The 27,984-nt window shown below is 40.8% G+C and overlaps 2 protein-coding genes across 6 annotated transcripts; both read right to left on the bottom strand.

Moving 5' to 3' along the window:
* Nucleotides 1-105: 105 nt before the first annotated feature.
* On the bottom strand, nucleotides 106-13,979 carry PPIL6 (peptidylprolyl isomerase like 6). Of its 2 annotated transcripts, XR_013392281.1 has the most exons (9): nucleotides 12,615-13,979; nucleotides 10,287-10,382; nucleotides 9,155-9,343; nucleotides 7,540-7,602; nucleotides 5,843-5,990; nucleotides 4,905-4,961; nucleotides 3,873-4,008; nucleotides 3,147-3,689; nucleotides 106-908 (listed from the first exon to the last, which is right to left on the bottom strand). XR_013392281.1 is itself a non-coding variant. In XM_028723147.2 (8 exons), the coding sequence occupies exons 1-8, from the start codon at nucleotides 12,714-12,716 to the stop codon at nucleotides 3,578-3,580; spliced, it is 903 nt and encodes a 300-aa protein (XP_028578980.2). In that variant the 5' UTR covers nucleotides 12,717-13,979; the 3' UTR covers nucleotides 1,606-3,577. The 2 variants fall into 2 exon arrangements, 1 of the variants encoding a protein (XP_028578980.2); XM_028723147.2 differs by lacking the exon at nucleotides 106-908 and having other exon boundaries at nucleotides 1,606-3,689.
* On the bottom strand, nucleotides 9,326-25,952 carry ZBTB24 (zinc finger and BTB domain containing 24). 4 transcript variants are annotated; one of them, XR_013392280.1, is made up of 8 exons: nucleotides 25,845-25,952; nucleotides 23,433-24,401; nucleotides 21,457-21,624; nucleotides 20,739-20,822; nucleotides 19,789-19,872; nucleotides 18,413-18,494; nucleotides 10,287-10,382; nucleotides 9,326-9,343 (listed from the first exon to the last, which is right to left on the bottom strand). XR_013392280.1 is itself a non-coding variant. In XM_028723139.2 (7 exons), the coding sequence occupies exons 2-7, from the start codon at nucleotides 24,394-24,396 to the stop codon at nucleotides 16,591-16,593; spliced, it is 2,208 nt and encodes a 735-aa protein (XP_028578972.1). In that variant the 5' UTR covers nucleotides 24,397-24,401; nucleotides 25,845-25,952; the 3' UTR covers nucleotides 14,121-16,590. The 4 variants fall into 4 exon arrangements, 3 of the variants coding, with proteins under 3 accessions (XP_028578972.1, XP_077782243.1, XP_028578973.1); XM_028723139.2 differs by lacking the exons at nucleotides 9,326-9,343; nucleotides 10,287-10,382 and adding an exon at nucleotides 14,121-17,416; XM_028723140.2 differs by lacking the exons at nucleotides 9,326-9,343; nucleotides 10,287-10,382 and adding an exon at nucleotides 17,423-17,944.
* Nucleotides 25,953-27,984: the final 2,032 nt, after the last annotated feature.

The raw sequence follows: 27,984 nt of genomic DNA, 5'->3' as shown, positions 1-27,984 counted from the left end.
GCAAGGTCCCAGGGCGCGTCACAACAATGTAAAATATCTCGTTAAAAACGGACTAACAACCAAGGGTGAGGGATAATGACTGCCAGAGGACTTGAAGTCAACAGGAGAGCTGACTGGGCAGACTAAGAAACCAAGCAGCTTCTCTGGTGTTGCATATAGGTGCACGCTTTGTAATACAGTACTGCAATGCTTATATGCAGAGGATATCGAGGCACAAGGCTTGGTCTGCTCCAGGTGGCCACACATGACGGCCAGGATCCTGTGCGACATTACCAAGAAGCCCTGGTCACACCAATTGGACCATGCAGTTCATCTGCTTAGGGCAGCAAAACATCTTAAATTAACTCTGTGTGACTGAAGCAAAACTTCAGTCCAGATACAAGGCCAGGGACAACGGTGTACAGAAAGGCTGTGTATGCACTTAAAATTGTAAGAGGGTGATAGAAAGAATGTCGATTCCAGTTACAGCACCACTTTCCTGGCAGATTATTCTTTTTAGGTGGAAATTGACCTACAGAGCAGCTTGCAAATAGTGTTCCAGGAATACTGACATTCCTCAATGAGAGTATCAGTAATAGCAGAGAAGTAAACAGCTTGTGCACAGCTCACTACTACTAATCTTCTGAAAGGTGCAAGTATGAAATTTGGGGTGCTTCTACACTCACTATTTTCAGGTGGGATTCAGTCACATACTGGAAAATTCAAATTGTGAAATAACTTAATAGGTCTTGTGCAATGAACCTACTTGATTTCCTCACAGAAAGGAAGGTTCTAAATGTCCAGATAAATAAAATTGTCAGACAACATGGAGATGTGAAGTGACAAGAAGAATGCTGCACTTGTACCTCCTGTTCCTTCAAGGCTGCGTTTAATGTGGCCTTCACCCACAGGACTGTTGTGATAAAACACTGGAAAATGAGAGAGGATTCTTGTCATTCTTTGTTAAATGGATCCCCATTACAAACACAGGATGCACAGCCAAAGAAAGAGAATGGCCAAGAACATTATAGCTTGCACCAGAAAAATATATGCAGTAAGCCTCTTATTAAGTATGCATCTGTTTCATTTCAGCTGACTGAAGAAAGACAATACCAATTACTGTTTAACCATTTTTCTTAGGGACAGCCATTTACTGAATAAAAGGACACACAGTCACTTCCTAGGAGAATATTTTATGAATCTTTCTGATAGCTTTAGCATCAAAAATTCCCTTAAAATGTCAACTGGAGTAAAAAAAATACAGTGCCTTTTCAACCTCTTTCAAAGTCTGTAGATGAGCCAGCTAAGACACTCTGGCTCCCAAAATTATGTCAGTGAAATACAAATGAGAAACAGAGCGCAATTGATGTCTCTTTCTTACCATGTTCTGACTGTATTTAAACTTTCTTGTGCCTTACAGAAACTGGATGGGGTATACATAATTGTTATAAGTCCCAAATAGAGATCATGATAGAATGAATGATCAACTGAAGTTATTAAGGTTAAACTGTAGTGTAGTTAATTACTTTCAGAAACAAAAGCTTCCAGCCTCCTCACTGCAATGCCAGAGGAGAAGATGGATGGTGTGGGAATCTGAAGCTCAGACACATAACAGTAAACACTAGCTGGATCCCCTCAGTATAAGGAGCTGGCTGAAGAAGCCTTCCAAATCTCACGCGAAATATGTTTGTCTATATAATGCAGTCAACCAGTGGAAAAGTCATGCATTAGTATATTAGAATTGTAGAATTGTAAGGGGCCCAGAGGGTCATCTAGTCCAACCCCCTGCAATGCAGTAATCTCAACTAAAGCATCCATTATAAATTTAGCCAAACTGTGCAGGATGCAGAGTAGTATGCAATTTTGTCCCGGCATTTTATTTTAAAAGAAAAGCAGTCACAGGAACCTGCAGTCATGAGTACAAAACCAGCAGGGCCTTTAGGCAGGCCTGCTCCGTTCCCACTCAGCTATTTTTCCTGGCCCAGTTGCTTGCTTCCTTATGAGGGAAAAGATGCAGAGAGAAAACAGCTTGGGAGGTGAATTTTGACTGGGAAAATGTCAGTGGGAGAGAACACATTTTCCATAAAGTTTCCCGGTATGGTCCCTGGCTTGTCCTCAGTGCTTGCTGAGCTGAGAAAAAAAGCCTGCCTCCCAGACAGACAATACCTAGCAAAATAGACCAATGGTCTGACTCAGTGTCATATCTCATAGCTTGATAGCTATCCACCCACCAAGAGTTAAATACGTTACTGAGCAGCGATAGTGCTACCCCGCACCCCCCTCCTTTGGATATGAAGTGCCCTTCAGATATGGGGAGTCTAAGCTGCTGTGTGCTGGCATAATTTTTCTGGGCAGCGCAGTCTGTAGAAATCACTGTTTTCAGAATCTCAATTTAATCTTTCAGTATTCTACACTCCATTATATCACACTCATTTAGTATGGTTTCTCAGTCTCTCTGTTATTTTGCCCTCTGTTTTATCAAATTGTATCACGAGACCAACCTGATCAAGTGTTTTGCCACAGAATGCATAAAACCCGTACTCTTAACTGGGCTATAAATCAGGCAGTTAGCCTTCAGCAAACATGGTGAACAGTTTCTTTTGTCAGCTATAACAGATCATAGGACTAACCACTGCAGATCCTTTCTTTAATCTATGTTCACCTTTATGCATACTGGCTCCCTCATTCATTAGCCATATCACAGGTCAGATGTCACAATTCACCCAGTCTTACTATTTCAGTTGAATAATTACTATTGTCCTGTGTTTTTCCGAAGGGTTTAATTTAAACAAGGCAAAAAAAGGGGGTGGGGAATAAGAAACAAAGCTTAAGAATGGCAACAGACAGCCTGAGCTACAATCACACTCTGGAAGGATCCGAGTTGCATTCAAAATTTGCAGCATTATGTTGCTCACTAGGCATGCAGCCTATAACGGAATGGAACTGTTTCAGCAGTTTTGTGTTGGTTTTGGTTACAAAGGTATTTTTTTGTTTTGTTTTAGATTGTTCTGACAAGGATGGTCAAACGTTCAGCCCAGAAAACTGAATTTTAAGGGCAAATGAAACCTATAAATTTAAGGTGGAAAAGCTAAACAGAATTTGCTGACCTTCTGATTGGCCAATAAATTGTTACTCCCCCCTCCATACATTTAAAGTGCATGGCTTACCCCAGTGAATCCTGGGAACTGTAGTTTGTTGAGGGTACTAGGAATCGTAGTTCTAGCTTTTGAGAAGTGTTTCACAAGCAGTGTATGGTCCATACACTGGGAGGTGTAAACTGGGAGGTGTAAACTGGGAGGCTGTTGCTTAAAGAAAACAAGATGGAGTCCTGATGCACATATGCAGCTCCCTGGGTGCACTTAAGAGAGCTCCCTGCATAGTGGTCACATTAATACATTACATTAGGTTCCCAAGATCCTGTAGTTGAAACTATTTGCCATGGAAAAGGAGACAACATGTTTTTCTTTTCTTTTTTCAAAGTGAAAAAAAATGCTTTTATATTTAACCCCCTCAAAAAAATTAACAGAAGTAAATCCTATGTTCAGAAAACAACACTGTCATGCATTACAGTAAAACAAAATATATCTAACATCCATGGCTATGGCTGAAATACTCCACAGTTAACAATTTTACATTCTACAACTGGCCTCTCGTTGAATGTTTCCACTGCTTCCAGTTCCCGGAGAACTTCTGAGCCCTCGATCAGCTGTCTAAAGTAGAGGGGGAAAGCTAGGTAAGTACTAGGAAGCTATTCCAATTATTTTCAAGTCTAGTCACTGCTGTCATGCTGTACCAATATAGATACTGCATCTAGCCAATTAAGCAGTACTGCCTCCTCCATATTTTAACTCCAACATTGCTCTTGAGATATACTGCAGAGCTCTTAAACATACCCAAAAGCCACATATTTCTCATTCAAGTAGGGTGCTGGCTGTAGTGTGATGTAGAACTGAGATGCATTGCTGTGGCGTCCTTTGTTAGCCATTCCCAGAACACCTCTCTTGTCATGGAGAACTGCAAAACTTTCATCTAGGAAACAGTTTATAAATGGTGGCAGTGTTCTTTCTACTCATTCACATCTTCCATCTTCCTCACCCATTTGCCCCAGTGCGCACTAAGCTATCAGCTGAACAACCTGAAATAGTTATGAACTTTTTAGGTGTAAAAGTTAGAGCTGCATAGTGTGCATAACCTGTCCCAACCAATATCCATGTCAGGTTTCTTCCCACATCCCCATAATACGTACCAAGCCTTATTCTATTATGTTGCAAGTTTATCTGATTCCACGCTCAGTGGCAACCAGTGTTGTAGAGTGGGGCAAGAAAAATCACAACACGCCCTCAGAGAAAGAATGTGCCACTTTTAACAGCATTTCTGCATTGACCATAAAAAAAATATTATTCAGTCTTTTGCTAAACACTTTCTCCAGGATTAAGTTTCACTCTGTTCAGCAGCATATCTACAAGTTCACTTAAATTTGCAGCTATTCATTTCCTCACACTCATTCTAGTTTGGATTTTACAGGCATATGGTTGCCAAAATGATAAATTGCCAGCGATCAAAATACAACAGGCCTTTTTACACATGAGCCTTATGCTGCCTTTGAGTATCTTCTGCACACAAACATCTGATCATTGTGAGGAAGAGAAAGTGAGGACTTGTAATGCAAGCTGACATTCTTGTTAATGTAGTTTTTGCATCTGCACTACACATCTGATGGAAGCAAAAACCACTTTAAACCTCATGTAGAAAATCACTCAGTCAATTTAACTAATTTCCAGCAGGTATTTGAAAAACATGCATTTTGTGCTTAATTGAATCCCATTGTCTATTATGCTTGTACATTTTGTATTCAGACAATATATTGAGCATAGATTATGCCTCCTAGTTGTTGTCACCAGGACAATTGAGGAACATGCTCCTACCTTCAAAAAAAGGTCCATAAATTGACTCGCCTCCAGTCCCTCTTCCTCCCCTTATGTCTGTATATTAGTTGAGAAAAACTAAGGTTATGAAATTACCTTTTCTGTATTAGAAAAAAGAGCATGAAACTTCCAAATGTCACCTTATTAAATATAATTTCATGACACTATCTGATAGGAGTGGCAAACAGCATGATTAATGACTGCTTTCACCAGAGATCTCTACACTCATGCAAGTTTGTGTTGAATTGACACTATTTTTAGGTTTGGTTCTATCTGCCCCAAAGGCTCCCATACAATGAAATCTGCACAACACCCTCAATATGATTATGTTTCTTCCCACTTAATTCCCTATTTTCTCTTAAAATATTGTCAAATAGTTGGGTTTTTGGCTGAGAAATAGCAGCATGACAGGTAATCAATGCCTGGCCGTTGTTTTTCACACTTACCCAAATCCTCTCATGCACACTGGCTCCATTATCTTCAGTGGAAGGACCAAAACTGTGCATACAAAGGAGTGGGTTTGCAAAGCAACTGGCTCAGTCCAAGTGAATGGGGAAGCCCACACTGGTAGGAAGCCCTCCATTTATGGAACAAATTGCCAGAGTGATTTGTTTGGAAGCCTTTGAGAGAGAGGGCTGTGGCGGGGGGGGGGGGGAGGCTTTTATCTTGTAATGAGAATGCATAAATCAGTCTTCCTCAACTTGTTACCCTCCAGGTGTTGTGACATCTCCCATCACCCCAGTCCCCATAGCCAATAGTTAAGGATGAAGGAGAATGTAGTCCCAATGACACTGGGAGAGCCACGGGATTGGGAAGATTGGTATCAATACTTGTATCATCTCAAAGCACTCTGATGAGTGCAAATGCAATTATACATGTCAAGTAAGACAGGAAAGTTGCATTGTGTCTTTATTGTATAAACAGGATTCAATACCCACCTCCTCCTTGTATCCAGCCATTTTTTACAAGTCGGTGAAAGATAGAATCACGGTAAGTGAGTGGAAGCCCAGACATAGACTTCTTTTTCTCCCCTGAACACAAATACTGGAAGTTTTTACATGTCCTGGGACAGATATCAGAATAGAGCTGCACAATGGAGATAGAAAGCATGTGTTAAGTTTCTACAAGCTCAGTCCCAGAGAAGGCCCTTTGTCATGTCAATAGAGACCTCCCCCACAACTTTGGACAATTTTCCAAAGAGGGAATGCCTCTTATAAGATGGTACTTGTCAAGTTGCTATTGTATAAAAATAAAAATAAGGAGGGGGGGGAGGAAAGATAAAATATACAGTGGTGCCCCGCAAGACGAATGCCTCGCAAGACGGAAAACCCGCTAGACGAAAGGGTTTTCCGTTTTTGAGTTGCTTCGCAAGACGATTTTCCCTATGGGCTTGCTTCGCAAGACGAAAATAGCCGCTAATAGCCTTTTAGCCGCTAATAGCCGCTAATAGTGCTAATCCGCTAAGCCGCTAATAGGGTTGCTTCGCAAGACGAAAAAACCGCTAGACGAAGAGACTCACGGAACGGATTAATTTCGTCTTGCGAGGCACCACTGTATTTTCAACTAATGAGGGAATATTTTCAGTATATCAAAATATTTTTAATTGATTAGTCTGTTGATTATCTACTAACCATTCCAGGCTTAAATGAATACAAACGTTCAGCAGCGCAGCATCATAAGGCTGTGCCTATTGCAACCATTTTGAGCAGCTATCCCACCCATCCAGCTCATTTTGGTTCATGCTCAGCAGCAGAAAGCATTAACTGTACAGCCATCTCCTTCTCCTCAATTGTATCTGTACCTATAGTTTGCAATAGGAATATGAATGCCTGCTAGGATGCTACTTGCCTCTGCCCCTGCTATGCATTACACCTCCACATTTTCTTGACTCACTCAGCTTTTAGCAATCAATTGATCGGAATACCACAAAAACACACTGGACATTCAGAAAGAATTAATACATTTGAGATGCAATCCTAAACTCTAATGGGAGAGAAGTTCCTTACACTAGGTATTGGGCTGGTGCTATGTTGTACGATAGCAGTGGAGTATAATAATATCCAGGAAATGGCACAACTGTGCTCCACTGAGGCACCCATGACTCTGCCCGGATGTGACCAATATTTTCTGGCAGCAGAGCTGCAGTGGCCAAATGTTCTACTTCATTGTTGTTGTTTAGTCGTTTAGTCGTGTCCGACTCTCCGTGACCCCCTGGACCAGAGCACGCCAGGCACTCCTGTCTTCCACTGCCTCCCACAGTTTGGTCAAACTCATGTTGGTAGCTTCGAGAACACTGTCCAACCATCTCGTCCTCTGTTGTCCAAAAGCATCAATTCTTTGGCTATCAGCCTTCTTTATGGTCCAGCTCTCAGTGTACTTCAGTGGTGGCCATTTATCCCACAATCTGCTGGTATAGCAGAGCTTCCATTGAACCCTACAGCCTCTTGGGCATTGGATCCAGAATACAGAATTGTGCCTGTAACATTTTTACATTAACTTTACATTAACTACATTAACACATGCATATATGCTTCATTTGAATGAGTTGCAGTTCCTTGGAGTTGAATGTTGAGTCTTTTTAAAATACTATGCACTAGATCCAATGCCAAGGTCTGATTTTTCTTCAGCCACTTACCTCAAATAGCAATTTTCCTTTAGGCTCTGCCTGAATAGATATTTCAAAGTACACAAACACATGCTGCCAAAAAAGATAAAGAAAAAAAAGGCAAAACCAGTTGTCAAAATAGAACACAGTGACTAATTGGATAAAGATTCTCTTTTGAACATTAGTCATGCTTCAGAAAGTAAAAGGTTGAATCCCATAAGCAAGAAGCCTCCCAATGTGTTCTGCATCTCTCAAGCTGCCACTTTCCAATTTCCTACTTCTGAGAAATCCTGTCATCAGCTAAGCTGCCAAAGAACTCCGGGTCAATGCAGAAGTTTCTATGTGTTTTAGGGTGCACATTCTTTTCTTAGGCCACTGGCAAGTCCTTTTGGGCTTAAACTAAGGAAGCATAGTGTAAGGAGTCATTCTGCAAAGAAACAGAAAGAGATGATTGTAACTAAACTGTTTCTGTGTGCTCTAGGTGTGGTTTTCTAGGCTGATTAGGTACAGCTGGTGATGAATACAAAAGGAAGAGAAGTTGCAGTTTGAATTTGCCTGCAAAAGAGAATACCCACATGCTTTGTGTTTGTAAGGTTGTAAATAAAACTCTTGCTTGAGTATTTTACACCTCTCTCATGGTTCTGTCGTCTGCTGCCAGGAAGATACAGCTCCAATACATAGAACATACCCCAAACTCCCCTGTGGCTGTGCAACTTGTGTGAGGAGGCAGGGAGAAGTTCCATCCATGAGCAAACTGGCTTTCAAGTAACTAGTCTGCCATCCATAGGATGGGGCCTTGTGGGCCTTCTCCACAAGCTCCAACGCCATGTTGTTTTCTCCCAAAAATTGAAATGAGAATTTTGTAAGCAAAGAGCCCTCATGTTGAAGGACACAGCATTTTCTTGCCATGGCCAGTTATGACCCACGAAGCAATCGTTTTATATACTCTACCTTTCTTCCAGGGACATCAAAGTGGTAACATAGGGTGCCCAGGAAAGAGTGTTCGAAGATGCAGGGAGAGTGTGTTTTGACTACATGCTGTTTTGGCTTCATGTACTATCCCCAGAACATAACCCCTGCATAAGTTGAGAGTTGCCTGTATTGCAAGCAAGCAAAGTCATATACCATATGACCTGGTTCAGATATCACATTACAACACACCAAACCATGATTTGGAGGATGAGGAATGTGTGGCAGACTGGCACTCTCCGTTTTCTATGCCAATTCCCCCTTCTGTTTCCCGATTTCTTCTTACCAGTTTGCTGTGATGTCTGAATCAGGCAAATTATGGTTAGTACTAACCTCCAAACCATGACTTGAAGTGAGTTAGCAAACTATGATTTGGAAAATAGTGCTTAGCAAAGTCCACTTGATTTAGATATGACAGCAACTATGGTTAGTGAATTTAAAAATTTTAAAATGTTGATGAGGTGCATGCATGTGCAAGTCCACAGAACATTTCTAATCCTCCAAAGGATTGTTCAAACTGAGACTATAAGGCAAAAATAAATAAATAATGAAGTCACGCAGGATCACAGCCAATCTAAAATATGGTGACCAGCAGTGAAACGCTCTAGCTGAAGACACATTTTGAAGGTACGATATTGTTCACAGACCTATTTCCTTTGGAAAACCAATAACCTACCTGCTTGTTTCTCATGTATTTAGTGAGGAAATCCTGTGTAATTGCTTCATAAAGTGCAACGGGCTTGAAGTCCTCATAATCCCAAACATCATAGGCCCACTGTAACAGCTGTTTTTCATCTCCAACAAGCTGGCCATCAATAAAGCACATCACGTTGGAAGGATATTCCCATGTTTCCCCTTTTAACTCCTGTGATGAAAATGGCAGTGTTTCAGAATCAGCAGGCATTTAAGAGAAAAATTAAACATGCAGATTTTACAAACGGGGAGAAAACCCACAGAACAACAGTTCTATCAGCAGTACCATGCCTAAGTTCCCGAAGTCAGGTGTCATCACTTCCAGGAAGCAGAGTGCTGGTCTATGTCTTGGAACAGATGGTGTAATTTGCACCTGGTTCAGTGCAGTGCCCTTGATTAGTGCTTAACGTCTAAGTTCTCATACTAGGGAAGTACTGTACCATATTACTCATGTACCTCTTTCAATGTTCCTCACAATGCCTGGACAATTTGGACAGAATTTGGAACACTTCAACTTTGTCCTGTGAAGCAGCAAGGCAGAGCATCAATCCTGTCAGCAAAACTCCTTGGAATAAGGATGTGGCATTTCAAATATAAGGCTATGCAAGGATGGGAAGCTTGTGTCCCTCCAGATGTTGTTGGACTCCCATTAGCCCCAGCCAGCATGGCCAATGGTCAGAGACAATGGGAGATGTAGCACAATGACATCTGTAGGGCCACAGGTTCCCCATTATTGGGCTAGACTAGTGTCCATCAGTGGGAAAGGATACAATCATATTGCTATTAGTCTGTGGGTGCCAGACTCCCCTGTGTTATGCATTTCAGATTGCCCTGTGTTATGAGTTTCTGGGTGCCAGACACTGAACCTACTTGTTGTGTGCGCAAGCACTTATCTGTGCTTGGTATAATGCAGACTAAAGGCTCATTTCCTGAAAAGGTGTTGTGAACAGAACCTGGAGAATAAATAAATCATTCAGTCTGAAAGTTTCAGGAGAGTGTCTGCTGTAATACCAAAATCAAACCAATCCACTCTGTTTTGGAAATAAGAGAAGAAGAAGAAGAAGAAGAAGAAGAAGAAGAAGAAGAAGAAGAAGAAGAAGAAGAAGAAGAAATACCTTTTTCTTCTCCTGTAAATATTCATCCCATGCAAACTGCAGTAAGGGAAGCACTTTTGGCTCTGCTATCTTGTTTGGGAAACTTTTCCTCAGGCCCTGGTTATTCAAGAGAAAATGACAATATTAAAAAGGACAGTACAGATCTCTTTATAATTGCTGGTGATGGAATCAATCCAATCATAACTGTACTTTTGCCTTGTTTATCTCATTCACACTACTCTATTTCCATGGAGATGGATGAGTTGTACTTGTGATGAGTAAAAACCATGGCCAAATATAATAAGGTCAATTCCTTCTCTGTTTACTCCTGAAAGCAGTTTGAACACTAGGAATGGTAGTGGCAAAGACAACGAGCTCAAATTTAGGATGTCCTAAGTTCACATCTTTCTTCCGTCATGAACTTACTGAATGTTCATTGCACTCTTCATAGTCACACATCCTGCAATATGGAGAACCTAACAGTCATTTGCTTTACAGGATCGATGTGAGACTTACAATCCCAATTTTCTCCCTATGAACCTGCGTAACCCCACACCCTGAAGTCCATTGGCCCTAATGCAGCAGAGCTTGTTCTGTGTCTTTGCCTGGGCAGTGTCTAGTTTTAGGCCTTGCTTTTCTCCCTTGTTTCCCTGCATCACATCTCTGCCTTCCCATTGGACTACTCCTAAGGTCCCAAACTGATCCTGCAGGGACATAGGGTTGTAGCCAGTGCTGCACATGCAGAGTTCCACTTGCCTGAGAAGGCTTCTCCTTTGTCTCCTCTCCCTGTATGCCCTTCATAATATGCTCTGGAGGGTCCCCAGACCCCTTGGAACAGATTTTGAGGCTGGGGGGGGGGCAGGCTGCAGGGAGGAGGAGAGCAGGGGGAAATTGACTGAACAAATAGAACAACAGTGTTGGATACAACCATCATACTCCTAGCAAGTCTGAGCACTCTCAGACGTCTCAACCAGGTGTATAAAGATGGATATTTATAAACAGATGTCCATTCTTAATCCTTCCTTTTTCATTCCCCTCAGTGAGCTCCTCCATTTTTTCCAATCTTACCCTTCATTCTCTGTGTAATAAAACTCTCTTGTGTTTAGACAGCCAAATTTGTTTATTGAAGTGTCAAAGGCCACATAAGACAAGAGAGGGTCCTGATGTGCCTTGGAGATGCAGACATATTGAAGAAACAGCCTGTCATTGACACAGAAATGCTGCCTGCCACTTCTCAGTAGAGATATCCATGAACATGAATGTGTCATTTTCAAATGAAGCCCAGCTAGGAAGCACTGCTGCTGACTGAATTCAAAGAGGTGCAGATTGGCATGTTCCTTCTTCCATGTGGCCACACTCAGAGAGAGATGCACAAACATCTAAAGTGGTTTACAAATTCAAGGCGAACACCTGGAAGGTGGGCACAAAAGATTTTTGCTACCATACTGTATTAGTTAAATGACCATCTTTTTTTGAATCAGGGAGTTGGACATTTTGGCTCCTTGAAAGCAGAGCTTTCTAAACTGTGTGTCGCGACACATTACTGTGTCGGCTGCAGTGTGTAGGTGTGTCACAAAAATGCTCCCCGCACTCCTCCTGGGGCTGGAAAGGGGTTAGTTTAACCTCCGCTTTGCTAGTAAAATTGAATTACTGTGTCGCGAAATGATGCATTTCTAAAAAGTATGTCACCAACATGAAAAGCTCTGCTTTAAAGTCTTGGGTTTACCACAGACTGCAGTTTCAGTTCTGTGGATTAAATGTTAAAGGATAATTTTTATCAAGCAAAGGTTGATAAAATATCAATGATGTGGCACAGAAAATTTCCCAGTGCTTCATTTCTCTGCAGGAAAAAAAATCCATTTCATCTGTTCATTAGTAACAGTGAATGGAAGCCAACTGCAGTATTAGGCAAGTTTGGCAGTTTCAAAATGTTTAGTTTGGTTACTGAATACAATGAAAATAAATATATTCCCATTCAAACTGATAATTTTCTGATGCAAATTACCTTATGCAAATTACCCTAATTCATGTATAATTTCCAATTCAAAATTTTCTGGAAAACTTGTATCATCATAAAATATTACAAGAGGGTACTCAGATAAGCCAAATGGAAGTGGCAAATTTCTTAATTAAGCTTTTCCCCCCATTTTCTTCTTTTTTTTTGGTGAGGAGAGCCCATTCCACAACTGTGCTTTGGAAGGATGTGCTTTGTACTCTGCAACTGCAACTATACGTAATACAACAGCTGAGGAATACAGTCTACATAAAGACCACACAAGGAAAAAAAGAGGAAGAATGATGTTAGCAAGTGGCTCCAGTAGGAAGAAAAAAGGCCTGCAACTTACGTACCTCTGCTGCACATTTTGCCATGTGAAAGGAGGGTTCTGTGAGAAGCCCTACAACCTCCACCTCTTGCAGCCTCGCAGGCTGCACAGCACCCTTTCTCCACATCCTTCACAAAGTTTTCTGTCTTTTCTCCTCTTCTCCTTGCTGCCTCAGTTGCCTCCTTCCCCTCAAACATCCGGGAGAAGGAATAAAAACAATCCTGGTCCCTATAGCGACTCCAATCAGATGCAAGCATTCTGTGCCACTCTGAGTTCTGCTAGCCTGTGATTGGTCCTTGGTTTCTTTAGTATTTCTACAGCACAAGATGACAGAACCAATCACCTTGTAGCTTGTGAGTGATCGTAAATCCGATGTTGGGGAATGTTATACATTGTTCAGATTTTTTTACTGCAGTTAGTGAGAGATTGTAACTTTATTATTATTTTTTAGTTGTGATGCTGATTGAGGTAAGATTGCAGAATCCAAACATTTCACCTAAATAATTCTCATGTTGTACAGGTGACAGTGCCGTGACATATTAAGCTATGCCTAGCAAAGTGAGATCTATAAAAATGGTCTAAGGTCTCATACAATTATTGTAGATATCCCTCGTTTTTATTGGGTAACTATTTATGGCAATATTTTGTATTAATTTATAAACCCTTTAAAAAAAAACCTATTGCAGATGCCAGTGATTTTAGAATAGCAGATAAGAGCTACTCCGATTAATTTTTTTTTGCCCTGCTGTACTTCAAATCACGGCCCTACTTAAATGATTACATATATATAAATGGCACATTTATTCTATGTAGGCAGCTTGGAAGAATATAAAATTGACAGAGGGTACATTTTAAGTAAGTAAAATATTTATGTACAATTTATTTTGACAGTTGCATTATTGTTGTACATTTTTGCCATACAGTCATAATTTATACATTTATAGTATACCACTTTAATCAGTAATAATTCCTAAAAATCCTGGCAACTGCAGTTCGTTAAGGGTCCTGAGAGTTGTTAGGAGACTCCTGTTCCACTCCCAGAGCTACAGTTCTCAGAGTGGTTTAGCAATCAATCCCTGTTCCCAGGGAACAATGTGACACATTAAGCACATGAAAGTATTCCAGGGTAAAGCAAAAATAATAAAAAATCATTTTAATGCTTTTACTGTTATTGGAACCAGTTTTCTGGATAACTCATAACTTTATTCATTCTTGTAGCAACTATCTAGGTCGTAGATGCGTAACATTATTTTCCATTACTGGAAATACGCAGAAGCAAGTCAAATGAATGTTACTTTTCTAACTGGATGATTTTATAAAATAACAACATTGCTTTACCTTTAATTTTATGTAAATATTTACGATCTCTAGAAAAAATGGTTTATATGCTTCTCATTCATATTGCAGGAGCATAATCAGAAAATCTGACTGGGGGAAAAGGTTGACACAAACAGGATGCAAATGAGCTCCTGGCTAGGAAGAAGCGTTAGCAGCATGCAGATAAACTACACAGAGAAAAATGCTAGAAGGATGAATTTATGCATTGTTTTTATTTTAAAGGAGAAACAGTTCCATTTCACATACAAGAGTAAATATGTATAAGCATGAAAATTTAACCCTTAACTGAGGAAACAGCATTATTTCCCCTTCATCTAGTGATTTATTTTTGCAACTGCATCAGTCACAACAGAATTATAAAGTCAGAGAAAGAACTGTTACAATTTGAAAATTTATCCCCCTGAAATTATGTCTTTCTTTTCCAACTTTCCCCCTTTGAATTTTTTAAAATAACATTCTTTTTTTAAAAAATCCATTTAAACTTTGATATTTATGCTGTATTTTTACTGTTACCAATTAAAGAGTTATAGTTTTTAAGAAACCATTTGAGATTTGTGCCATCTTAAATCTTTAATTATGAAACCATTTTTAACCTAGAATAAAAACAGTATTGTGTTCTCAAGGCAAAATATGAAGCTGTGTTTAAAATTTAAATATGTGATTAAGTATCCTGCACTTATTTTTAACATTTGAAAGTAATTATGTTGTTTTGCAGAGATGATGAATGTTCATTTCATCTTTTTTTTTTTTTGCTGTAAAAGCTTTTCTGTTGTAAAAGCTAAGGCACAGAAAGTTTACGATTTGGCTATAAATATAATATCGGCAGAGTGAGTAACTGAATCAAAGATTATTAATAGCTTATTCTCATCATCACATTATATCACCTTTGTAAGAGGAACATGTTTGAATGTTTACACAAGGAACATTCTTATGTAATACCAGCAATTTGTGGTAGGGTCCTTACTACACTCCCCAAGGCTTTTGTATTTACTTCACTAGACAGGACAGCGCTCTCTCTCTCTCTCTCTCTCTCTCTCTCTGTGTGTGTGTGTGTGTGTGTTCACAGAGAGGCGTTCTGGACACATTGCTCCATGGTAGTGAAGAGGAGGATTTGATTGTGTAGCTCCACATATGCATCACCGCATGGTCTCTGGGTAAAAGTGAGTAACATGACAAAAACAGTCAAAAGATGCACTGATTGCAAGTGACACATTTTTTGTGCCCACCGTATTGCAGAGAATAGGTACATGGGTGATTGCAGACATGATATGACATAAGATTTGTCCTTAACTTTGGCTGTGTCAAAAGCACCTCTCCTTAACACAGCTTAGCACCACATCCAACCGTTAAGCATGGATAACACAAGGGTGCCAAGATAACCTGGAAGGTTCTACTTCCCACATTGATAGTATTATTCCACTGGTGCAGACAATGCTGTTGAAGCTTCCTTATGGTCAATTGTATCAGATTTACTTCCAACCTCCCAGAAGAATGGTGGTTGGATATGCAAACTGTTGTGCAAGCTGGACCAAGAAATGAAAAAGCAGAGGCCAAATGCACATCAAAATGTTTATCAGAGAGTGGCTATCTGCCAACAGTGTATTATTGAAGTAGAATATGAATTCCTCTCCACAACAAGCAGAACTAGACTATGGTCTATTTCAGGTCCAGTAAAGCAGTCGTTTAGCAGACTGAGAATGAATGCTATGTCTTCACGTTCCCTCCCCGCTGCTTAAACAACTGTGTCCGAGTTCATAATCAGAAACTGTCATTTAAGAAATCCCATATGCATTGCATCAAGATGCAAGAGAGAAAATAGGATGGAAGAGAGGGGTACACAGTCACAACACTTGTTGGTCTAATAAACCATGGCTTACTGTTGAATTTGAATTAGGCCTATATACAACTAGAGGTGAATCATGAATTGAATCGGCAAAGCCTAATGTAAAACCCAAACAAGAAAAACAATTTTCTTTAAGCCTGTAGGTGGCACTTTTCAGGATGGCCTGTCTACACGTGGTCAGAAGTCCAACTTTACACTTCCATCCTTTGGAAATTACACACATATGCTTATACGTCGAGACAAATTTTAAAACTGGATTGGAAATTGTGGTTTAACTGGCAATATTGCACATGTATTTGCACATATAAAATGGCAATATGTATGGTCCGGCTTGCCATTGTAATGCACATAAATAAGCACAACTACTTTTTCATGGGGAAGGAAGGAAGGAAGGAAGGAAGGAAGGAAAAAGAAAATAATTCTTCTGTAGATATCCAAGAGCAAAGTAGAACTCTGAACACAAGCACATAATTATACAGTGCATGATCCAGGTGAAGTTAATTTTTACATCCAATCAGCTTAAATGGGAGCAAGTGAAAAGCTCTTTTCCACTGAAACAGCTAAAATGGTTGGATCCCACCAACAGTATCTCAATAATTATTGCAGTTCAGGCAAAATAGGCATGGGTCTTGACTATGAAATCACCCTATCAATATATATTTAAGTTAAGAAAACATAAAAATAAAAAATACTCAGCTTTACAATAAAGTGAACCATCAGTATTACCAAAATGCAATCTTAAATAGATAGATGAAATATGACTTGGTTTGACGTCATTTCACTTTTGAGAAATAAATAAAGAAGCAAAACAACCCTTATTTTAAAAAGTCTGCCTCTCAATATGATGATCATCAGATGACTGGCCTACAGTCAGAGACTGCTGAGGTGATTCAGAGACATGTACAGTTTGAGTCTGTCCCTTGCTCATTTGAGGAGGTAGGACTGTAGCTTGGCTGATGCGAAACTCCTGGCTAGGTTCCTGAGGCACCTGCAGGTGCTGGCTTGGATGTGATGTTCCTGTGGTGATCTGGAGCACTTCTGCTGGATTCTGATTGGCATGTAGATGCTCCAGGGCTTCTTTAGAGAGCGTGATGACGTGCACTTGCTCAGCCTGTGGAGGCTCCATCTGGCTGCTCACAATGTTAATATTCTGAATCTGGTCTGCTGGCTCTGGCTGGGTGGAAAGGAGCAAGTTCTGTAGCTGCTGGGGTGGCTGAGTGAGAAGGGTAAGACTGCCTGCATGGTCCGTCATCACATTTTGGGTGCCATCTGCAGTGACAACACTAATACCTTCGCTATGGCTGGGCACAAAATTGATATTGTGCACAGAATCTGTGACCAGCAGCTGGATCTCCTGCGCTCCAGAAGTGGAGAGTTGATACTGCTGCAACTGAAGAATGTTCCTGACTTCGTCTGTGGTGTTGCTGCTGCTGCTGCTGTGGGGAGCACTGCTTGCTTCCTGTAGCTGCTTTTCTTTGATGTGGATCTTCAAATGTGACTTCAAATTGTCTAGGCGCGCAAACTGCACGCTGCACTCCGAGCAAGAAAAGGGCTTTTTGCCAGTGTGTAAGATACAGTGTCTCCTCTTGGCACTGGAATCAGAAAAGGATTTCCCACAAATGCTGCATGTGTAAGGTTTTTCTCCTCTGCAAGGGAAGGCAGGTTAGCTTCATCAAGTACGTGAAAGCTTGGAGGATACAGACATTTCACAAAATTTCATAATGCAGTACAAGACAGGATCACCCCAGTGTACTTATGTTGTCCGCATTGCCTTGGTATGGTTTTATCTCTAGTTTACCAAGTTGGCATGTAGACAGCAGCCTAGTAACGAGGTGGGCAGGCTACAGCGCAGGCCACAGCCAGGCCTACAGGGCCCCCTTGCTTCCATATACACATTTAAGCTGCTGTTATTTAGAAGACTGCCAGAATGTGGCTAGAAATGTCTTGGGAACAGGGAGTATTTTGAGAGTGCTGATAAAGCTGTATTACATCAGCAAAGTCCCCATCATTGTGATGAGCACACTGATAGGAGTTGGGAAGAGCTTGCAGAATGCTAAGTAGGCAAGGCCAGACTGGCTTTCATTTTCTTTTCCCTTCTACTCCAGGCTGCCACTAAGGGTGGCATGACACCATCATCGTCTTCCACACTGCCTTGCAGCAAACAGTTGCCTTTCCTGCAATTTGAGATCAGATGGGAAGCTGAACTGAAAAGACATTGCACTCCTTCCATGTTCCCATCACATTTTCTGCATCCCCATCTTCCCAACCTTTTAACGGTAGCCTTCCAAAGCCCTTCGTGAGTGACCAAATCATTATCCAACTAAGTTCTACTCAGAGTAAGCCAAATAAAATTAAGTTGGTCATGTCAATTAATTTCAGTGGATCTACTCTGAGCAGGCTGAGCATTGGCTAAAGACTCCTGTTTTTGTATACTATGATTTGTAGCTGGCCTACAGAACACAAATTTTAGTATACCTTTGGGGTACAAGGTCAGCTTTTAAACTGTTAAAAAAAATCCCATATTCAACTTCTGTAGTTACAGTGGACACCCAGTCTGCAACAATTTAGACTCAAAGCATTTCCCATTAAAAAAACTAGTTCCTGACATGCAACCACACAAAACAAAAGGAGGAATAGCATACCTGTGGATTCTTATGTGAGTCTGGAGAGAGCTTTTTGCTGTGAAGGACTTGCCACAAATTTCACATGTAAATGGCTTTTCACCTACAAAAACATGTTGGTTAGTGTAACAGCAAGATACCACTGTTTAATTAAAGGCTAGCATGATTTTAAAAAATACACTCAATTACAGTGTGTCAGACTTTGACATCTGAGCAATATCTTACTAACGAAACAACAGCACCACTCTAACTATTATTATACCAGCACACTGTTTGTGATGGAACATACCAAGAGCTATGACTGCAGAGCATCAAATATAATAGCAGCTACCACATATAGGGAGTACTCTGGCTGTAGGGAGATAATCGTGGCAATAAATTTGGGATTAACTGGAAAGCCTGTTAGAATTTAAAGAGCACTGGAAAAGAAGGGACTCTTTTTCATCTAAGTAATATTCAACAAATCTCATGGCTAATCAACACACAAAAAAGAAGAGCGATAGAATCCATCATGTTCTTCTTCCTCATCAAAGTCGCTTTGGATGTCAGCAGCTGCATCAAGTATTCCTTCTGTACTGTTCCTAAAATGTTGCTAGACAATATGGAAGGTATTCACAGCGCATGCAGCCCCTTTTCCTGCAAGCATTGCTTCTCCTGGAAGTTGAACCTATGCTAGCCTGGGAAGGAATATAGCATTGTGGCTTCCTTCCACACAGCTTAAGTCCTTCAATGTTACTGGAAGGTCCCATACCACTGAGGTAACATGAGAAGGAAGCTTACAGAAACGTTTCACAGTATAACACTTCATTTTGTTGAAAAACAATGCTTTATTTGGTTTTGGTGGGGGGCGTTGTTTGAATGACTGAAAACTGTTAATGTTTTATATGGCCTTTCTTCTTTTTAAAATGGCACAATGTATTTATGTTTTTAAATGTAAGTAGCTTGGAGACTTTCTTACAAACAAGTGACTAATAAATCCTACAAGCGCTTATCCATATTTCTTTTTTGTCATTCTGCTCATGGTTTTCAATCACATAGCTTCCACATCCCTCTGTTCTCTAAAAGAAACTCAAGGAATCTGCTTTGTATCAGTAAAGTCCTGCACATTATGGATTTGGCGCTGTTTAGGATTCACCAATCCAGATTAAAATCCATTTCAACCTCATTTATTCTCTGGGGCATATTGCTGTCTCTTCCAATTCAGCTGTGCATCAACACTCCCAATGTGAATATCAATTTGTGCCTAGCTGGTGCTAAACTCTCCCAGTAGGAGGGCAGATCTCTTATTTGACCTGACACTAACTATAGGCTTGCGTGTTCCAGCACACTGCTATGCCCAGAGCCCAAACCCAAAGGACAGCTGTCTCTTCTCTGAAAGAAATATGGAAGGGCATTACCTGTATGTGTTCTTAAATGTTTCTTTAACTGAGCTGCATCCATGAATTTGCGATGACACAGGTTACATTCCGGCAAAGAATGGCCTTATTACAAAAAGAAAAATAGGTATCCATTATCTTTTCTGAGTCTATTACTATTATTTATTAAAATGTCTGTCCTGCCCTTTGGTCCAACAGCGTTGTCAAGGTAGCACACAAACATACAAATCTGACATATCCTGAATCAAACCAATGCCACAGTTAAGAGAAGCAGCACAAGGCAGTTATAGAAAGAACATTATTTTCTGGTATTCAGAGAGATTTGAGTTGGTTAAATATTGTTTCCATCACAACATTAGTTGTTTTAAATTCTACTGACAGCAGAGTATTAGAGAGGCAGCAGAACATTAAAGTTAACATAGGTTTCTGTGGATCATGTTTGCCACTCCTAGCTTACCTCTGGAGCCCAAGACCAGAGGTGCTACACACATATAGGCACTGTAACCCAAAGTGTATAGGTTAGAACATCATGAAGAATGTAGAAGCATAAAGCACAAGGAAATTCATGCTACTTTTACTGTGCTTTGGGATGGAGAAGGGATGTGCAAAGTTGTAATCATACATCTCCCCCATTGGGTAATGCATGGGAGCAGTAGTTGCACTCTTCACAAGAAAAGTTATGTTGTCCTAGAAGTGTGTCTAAAGGAAGTGTGGCTCACACTCCTGTCCATGCTTGTACACAAAGTCACCTTGAGGTGGTATCCTCAACTCTGGAATAGCCTCAAAGATGGGAATATTCAAGCTAAGCATTCAAAAGACTCACATTCCTCCTTGCCATAGAACTAATATATAAAAAACCCTCTGATAGCTTGATACAGTTATTAAAAAGAGACTCATTTGAAAAACGTAAGAAAGACAATGTGTTAAAAAAATTCCAACAAAATCCACCATGCCTCTTAAATTTGTTATACCTGTGTGAACTCTGTAATGACTCTTAAGTTGTCTCTTTTGGCTGAAGTATTTTCCACACTGATCACAAGTAAAAGCCTTCTGACCTGAAAGAAAAACAGAGGAGTTTAGAAGATATTTCAAAGAAATCGCAACAGATATCACTGCATAGCTTATATTATGTTTGGTCTGGGTCTTACTCAAACATACAACTAAACACCAAGCAAAAACAATCCTGTGCATGTTTATTCAGAGGCAGGTCCCCCTGTCTTCAATGGGGCTTATTCCTGAGGGAATTCAGAGAGCCTTATATGTGTAATTAACAGGAAAGTTACTCCACAACATGTGGTGATGGAGAACAGCCTAGAAAGCTTTTTAAAAGGATTCAACCAGTTCATGAAGGATAAAGTCTATACCAGCTAAACTGCACTTGTGTGTGCAGAGGCAGTATACCAGATGCTGAGGACAAAGCATTAGGAATGATACCCATTATGTTAGTCATACATGGAATAGACCCACTGAATTCAACAGATTTCAGAGGGCCCATTCTGAGTACAACTTAAGCTGGATATCAGGATTAGCCAAAACCTTCATGTACTACTTTGTAAGGGCCCAGAGGCCTCAGGCATTCTGCAGTTGGAAACAATGTTGGGCTTAATGGATCTAGGAACTGATCTAAACAAACAATTATTCGTGAATTAATTTACACCCTTAGCACAGCTAAAATGCTATTGACATTACCTGTATGAAGGCTCATGTGCTCCAGGAGTGAATGTTTTGTTGTTAAAGCCTTACTGCAAACAGTACAAGTGTATGGCCGTTCTCCAGTATGCATTCGCTCATGAACTTGGAGAGAGTGTTTCTGGGAAAAGCCTTTACCACATTCACTGCACTTAAACGGGCGCTCCCCTAAAAACAAGGTACCAGGTTTGTGAGTGGCAAATAGTTAGACAATTCAAGTTGACAGAAAGATGCTTCAAACCACATTATTTAAAAGAAAACCCCAAACATTTTTTCAAAACTGTAGGTTAAGAAAAATAAATTGAATGGTTATCATGAAATCATTATTAATAACTTGATGGTATTCAAAGTGCTTCACATACTGTATTTACGCAAATCTAATGCACCATCAAATCTAATGTGCACCTCAATTTTCAAAACCTTTAAACCAAAAAAGTGTTTGCTACCTCAGCGTTGTTTTTCAAGCTTGCAATCAAATCTAATGTACACCCTCATTTTCATGACATGATTTGGCCCAAAAAGGTGTACATTACATTTGAGTAAATATGGTATTTTCTCAGGAATCCTAACAACTGCCCTGCAAGGTTGCTCAGTATTAATATTATCACACTGCCAATGGAACGGCAAAGAATCAGGGCTATGCCAAAGGCCGCTGACTTAATCTATGGACTTCCTGATTTGCAAACCACAGCTATACACACTATTGTAAGGATCTGTGTAAAGTTATTAATTAATAACAACAATTATGCAATTGTTATCTTATAAATTCAGCAGTAGCATACATGTTTTGACTTTGCAAAATTTACCAATAAGTTATACAGCAGATGATGGAAACATTAGACTTTCTTTTTGCATTGGGACAGTGCCTGCTGGGTTCTTCAGCTTAGAAAGCAGACCTTCCCAGTCAAGATGCATTGGGGCAATGAATGATCACGACAATGTGAGTCCACTGCCATCCCCATAAACCATAGCAGCTGGCCATTATTGCATTACGTTGCGGGGAGGGGGTGAATATTCAGAAAAATATTATGGAGAAACCATCTTCATCAGTTCCTCTTCTGAAAGTTAAGAGCTTGCCAAAGTTCTATGCTGAAGTTTTAATGAAATGTTTTGATGAATAGATTCGGTAAAAGATTATTCAAGAAAAATCAAGCAGTATTTAGGCAACAGTATTCTACGCTATGTGTAGGGACGCGGGTGGCGCTGTGGGCTAAACCACAGAGCCTAGGACTTGCCGATCAGAAGGTCGGTGGTTCGAATCCCCATTGCTTGGTCTCTGCTCCTGCCAACCTAGCAGTTCGAAAGCACATCAAAGTGCAAGTAGATAAATAGGTACCACTCCGGCGGGAAGGTAAATGGTGTTTCTGTGCTCTGGTTTGCCAGAAGCGGCTTAGTCATGCTGGCCACATAACCTGGAAGCTGTATGCCGGCTCCCTTGGCCAATAAAGTGACATGAGTGCCACAATCCCAGAGTCAGCCATGACTGGACCTAATGGTCAGGGGTCCCTTTACCTTTACTATTCTATGCTATGTAAATATTTTGCGCAGTATCATGCAACAAAATATATATACACAAAAAGGAACATCTGAATGCAGTCTATATAGAGTCAATAGCTGCTTTTCATATCATAAATAGGATGTTATTTGGCATATGGGTTTTGTTTTCTCGACTTTTGGAGTGTGCAAAAACATTTTTTCTGCTATATTGTTTATAAATTTAAAATGGACTTTTTGTTTAAACTATCTAATGATTTTTAGTGTGTGATTTCATCCAATTTGTAACTGGATTGATTTCATTAAATTTATATACTTATATAACTGTTAAATAATTAGCCTATGGTCATGCAATAAAAATTACATTACACCTTAAGAGCTAGCTAAAACATTTCAATAAAAAACACAGTTTAAGAAGCATTGTGGCTATGGTATGCTACAATTATATTATTGAATGAAATAAACTGATCATTAGTACCTACCCGTATGACTTCTTCGGTGAATAGCTAAAAAATGGTTATATTTAAATACCTTCCCACAGTCTTTGCACTCAACTTCAGAACCTGTACGTTTTCTTCTCCTATCATGTCTCTTTTTCAGCCCATTGTCCTCTTCATCACCAGTAAGTTTATAATCTCTTAGCTTGATAGACCGCTGTATCCTTCGTTTGCTGTAACGACTCTGACTGGCCTGTATACTTTGGCATTTAGGATCATAGTTCTCATCTTTTTCAGTGGAGACACTCACCGCAGCATCTGAACTACAAGCATGATCAGTATCTCTTGCTTCTCGGTTTACAGGAACCTCCTCATTGGAATCTCTGTCTTCCACCACAGCATCTTTATCCATAAAGTTTTGCTTATTATGAACAGAGTTGTTCTCTCTTAACTGAGCATCTTCAACAGATATCCCAAGCTTTTCCTCTTGGATATTCTTCACTTTTCTTGGTCTTCCACGTTTTCGCTTTGGTGGATCTTCACTTTTCTTGTCATTTGTCAAGGCAGCTACTGTGCCCCCATTAGTAGGCGTGGCAGATAATGTGCTGCTAAAATTCTTCTCCTGTTCTGTGTAAGCCCTTACTAAATCGTTCACTTTGAGGAGATGAGCTGTGGCTAAAATCTGCTCTGTACTTTTTTCACTAGCTTGCAGAGAACCAGTGTAGATAAACTCCAAGAGCGCACCAAAAGCATCTGACACCATTCCTTCCAGCATATAGATCGACTGGCCAATCTCTCCCTCATCAACAAACATCATGGAGAAATATTCACTGCTGGCAGCAAGTAAAGCTTTGTGTGCTCTAAAGTGAACATTTTCTACAATTAAAGTGATATCACACAAAAAATCTTTTCTCCTCTGTTCTTCAAAACTGGCCAGAATAGTATCTCTGTGAACTTGTGAGTGGATGATTATACGCTTCTCAGAAGCATCAGGAACTGCTACATCCATTGTTGCTGTAAACAGAAGAAAGGTTGAGAAACACTGCTGTGATTCAAGGAGCTTCTTCATGATTGGAAAAGTTCTTGTGTATGCACATGGGGCGATTACAGAACACCACACAGAGCATTAACTGCTGTTCTGGAGGATTCCCCAATCTCCTAAAGTGGCTTGGAAGTTAGCTTTTTTATCTCTCCCTGTTGGTTTGGATACATGGAGTACTCCTCCATGAAGATAGGAAGTTGCATTGTATTCAGTTAGATTATCAGTCCATCTGTTTAGGGAAGTTTTTAATGTCTGATGTTTTATTGTGTGTTTTAATATTCTGTTGGGAGCCACTCAGAGTGGCTGGGGAAACCCAGCCAGATGGGTGGGGTATAAATAAATTATCATCAACATCATCATCATCTAGTTCAGTATTATCTACACCAACTTTCTGCTACTCAAAGTATGCAGAGCAGCTTGCAATAAAACCAAATAGCATAGCAAAGCCTAACTGAGCCTCAAACTTATGTGTATTATTTCCCTGGAATAAGGAATTGTGTAGTAACCACCTTTGCTCAATAAGATTAGTCTTAAGAAAGTCTTTTATTAGATCACTATTTGGCTCATCATATCAGCAGAAATCTGGTTTTCTTTTCCAATGCTTTTGCAAGTTTAGAGTAAAGGAAAACAACCACTGGCTCTTTCATGTCCTGTTCCGACGTAGCCTTTATCTGCAGTCATCTGCATGTGCCATCTACTCACAATACCATCACTAAGAACATCAAAGATATCAAGTTGTACGTATTCCAAAAAAAACCCACAACATTTTAATATCACAGTTCCATAAAGACAACAAGAGTATGCTAAAGTTCCTTCCAATGAACTTGTTCCAGGAGGGAAATATCTCACTAATGAAAGAATAGGCAAAACTAATTTTCTCCCTTATTATTCTCTAAACTCCTCCCACCTAACGACTCCCATTGACAACCAATGAGAAAAACAAAAACAGAAGAAAAGGGAGTTATGATGATGATGATGATGATGATGATAAAGAACCGGAAAAGGGAGTAAAATTGCCCATTCTTTTCTCTCCTCTCTCCAGGGGGAGGTGTCTGTGTGGGAAGAAATCAAAATTCTATCCTCTGTCCCTTTTTACTTTTCTTGACAATAAGTTCAACAGGTGATGCTTCTTCTATCACGGCGTGGAGATGCCAAATACTAGAAAGGCTCCACTTGCCGAATTCCTGCTTCTTGAGCGATTATTAATTTAAAAGGCGCAAGAGCCTTGCCAGGAAAGACAGCGCTGGCAGCCCAGCCCCACACCAGAAATTGCTGTCAACTAGGAGCAGGACAAGGGACCACCCTGACTGGGAAAGAGTGGCAGGCGCAGGAGCATGGAGGGAAAGGGGAGGGGGGAGGCAGAGCCCTCCTCGGTGGAGACCGTTATCAGCGCTTCAAAGGGAAGGCAGACTCACCACGCGCGAAGGAGGCTCCGGACCCCGAGCCCCGTGACAGGCAGTTGAGCAAGAAGCCGAACGCGCAGGCCAAAAGCGGCAGCCGCGCACCCCGGAAGTGACGCTAGCGCGGAGCAGGAAGTGGATCAGAAATCCCTCGCGCGGCAGTGGGCGGAGCAAGAGGGGAAGTTCGCTGCACTGGACGGGAGCGGCGGGGGAGACTCCGGAGGGCGCAGGCGGCTCGGATGGTTCGTTTGCTGCTCTCAGGCAGTCTAGCGGGAGCTGGCCGCGGAAAGGAGGCACGTCTGGCGTATTGCTGCACCGGCAGGGATGAGTCAAGGGCGGGCGTCCCGTGCTCTGCCGCTTCCTTCCCCGAAGTTGGACGGCACAAGGCAGCTGACAGTCACTTGCTCGCCTGCAAAAACAGACGTGGAGGCGGCAAGGAGCAGCAAGCCTTGCCTCCACGTTTGTTCGTCTCTCGGGTACGGATCGGACTTGATTTACGGATCGGACTTGATTTACGTATAAGCTAAACAAGCTGTAGCTTAGGGCCCCACTCTCTTGCCCCCCCCCCAACGAAAATAACCTGGATGTACATTTCCAAAATATCAGATAAAAAACAAATAAAATAAAACTTACATAAAGCAACAGTGTTTTTTGTTGTGTAGACTCCTATGATGTAAGTACAGTGGTACCTCGGGTTACAGACACTTCAGGTTACAGATTCTGCTAACCCAAAAATAGTACCTTGGGTTAAGAACTTTGCTTCAGGATAAATACAGAAATCGCGTGGCAGCAGCAGCAGAAGGCCCCATTAGCTAAAGTGGTACCTCAGGTTAAGAACAGTTTCAGGTTAACAACGGACCTCCAGAACGAATTAAGTTCTTAACCCGAGGTACCACTGTAATGGGCCCCGCCTGCTAGCCTGCTCCCTAAAATATCACTAGTTTGCTCATTTCTGTATACAGGGTGTCTACATTCTGCATGGACTGGTTGCATGGCAACATGTGCAAATAGCTTTAGATACCTGTTAGGTCCATAAATTACCATATAGCATATATTCAACACAAAAAACAGTGACAATTTGTTGTTGACAAAGGACAGCTGGACATATAAAGGGCCCCATTACCTTCAGTAGCTTAGGGCCTCATCAAACCTAAATCTGGCCCTGGACTTGCCACACCACCCAGAGGGACAGTGCTGGTGAGTGAGAGATGGGATAAGCTACCTCTGCTCATGGCTGGAAGGATTGGGACCCACTCGCTCTTGTTGCAGGCCAACAGGGAGGATTGGAAGCGCTGGACTCATTCGTTGCTGCTGCCACCATCCAAATGGAGGCTGCAGGCAAAGGGAGCGAAGGAGCAGGCGTCAGAGCTATATAGCAGGTTAACCAAATAAGTGACTATCCAGACAACGTTGCTTACACATCAAGCTCAAGCAAGACATCTTGATGCTAGAAAGTATACAGGAAAAACCACTTGTTTAAATCCTAGTCTTGGCTGATGTTAATTCTTTGGTCACAGGAGAATCTTGTAGTTGCTGAGCTGGGAGGCTAAGCATAAAGACATTACTTGGAAACAAGCCCAACTGAAATCCCTTTATATAAGACCAGAAAAAGTGATAACCCACCACCAAACCACTGTTTAATGGGGAAGTCCCTGAACGGGAGATTGATGGGAAATGGTTCAGCTCAGACACTAATTTGCTACTTCATCGAAAACAGGTTTATCAAGTACAGCAGAAGATGCCACATCTTCTAAGAAACATCTGATTTCCCACTTCTATAAAGAAGGAATTGTGTGAAGGGAGATACAAGCAGGTGCAGTCTCTTTCATCTGAGAACCTATTCAAAGTATTTCAGTGTGTCTGTTCCACCATATATGAACACAGTTCATATATTGACTGCATATTGACTGTTCATATACTGTATTGACAATTGACTGCATTTCTTAGATGTGCCCACACAGGAAATAGCAGCATGCAGATGTTTCAGCTGCTGACAGTGTACACTATTACTCTATGCTAAGTGGCTTTCGTTCCTTAGAAGATTTACACATGCAGAAGTAAAATGATCACCCTCCTGTTCATAATACTATGCAGAAGGGCTAAATAAAATTATTTACTCATAACTCTTCAGAATCAGTATGCAGCAAGCAATGGG

Source organism: Podarcis muralis, chromosome 3 (genome assembly GCF_964188315.1).
Source record: "Podarcis muralis chromosome 3, rPodMur119.hap1.1, whole genome shotgun sequence".
Taxonomy (NCBI): Eukaryota; Metazoa; Chordata; class Lepidosauria; order Squamata; family Lacertidae; genus Podarcis; species Podarcis muralis.
Note: the sequence above shows the minus strand (reverse complement) of the source record. Positions and strands in the feature narration are given on the sequence as shown.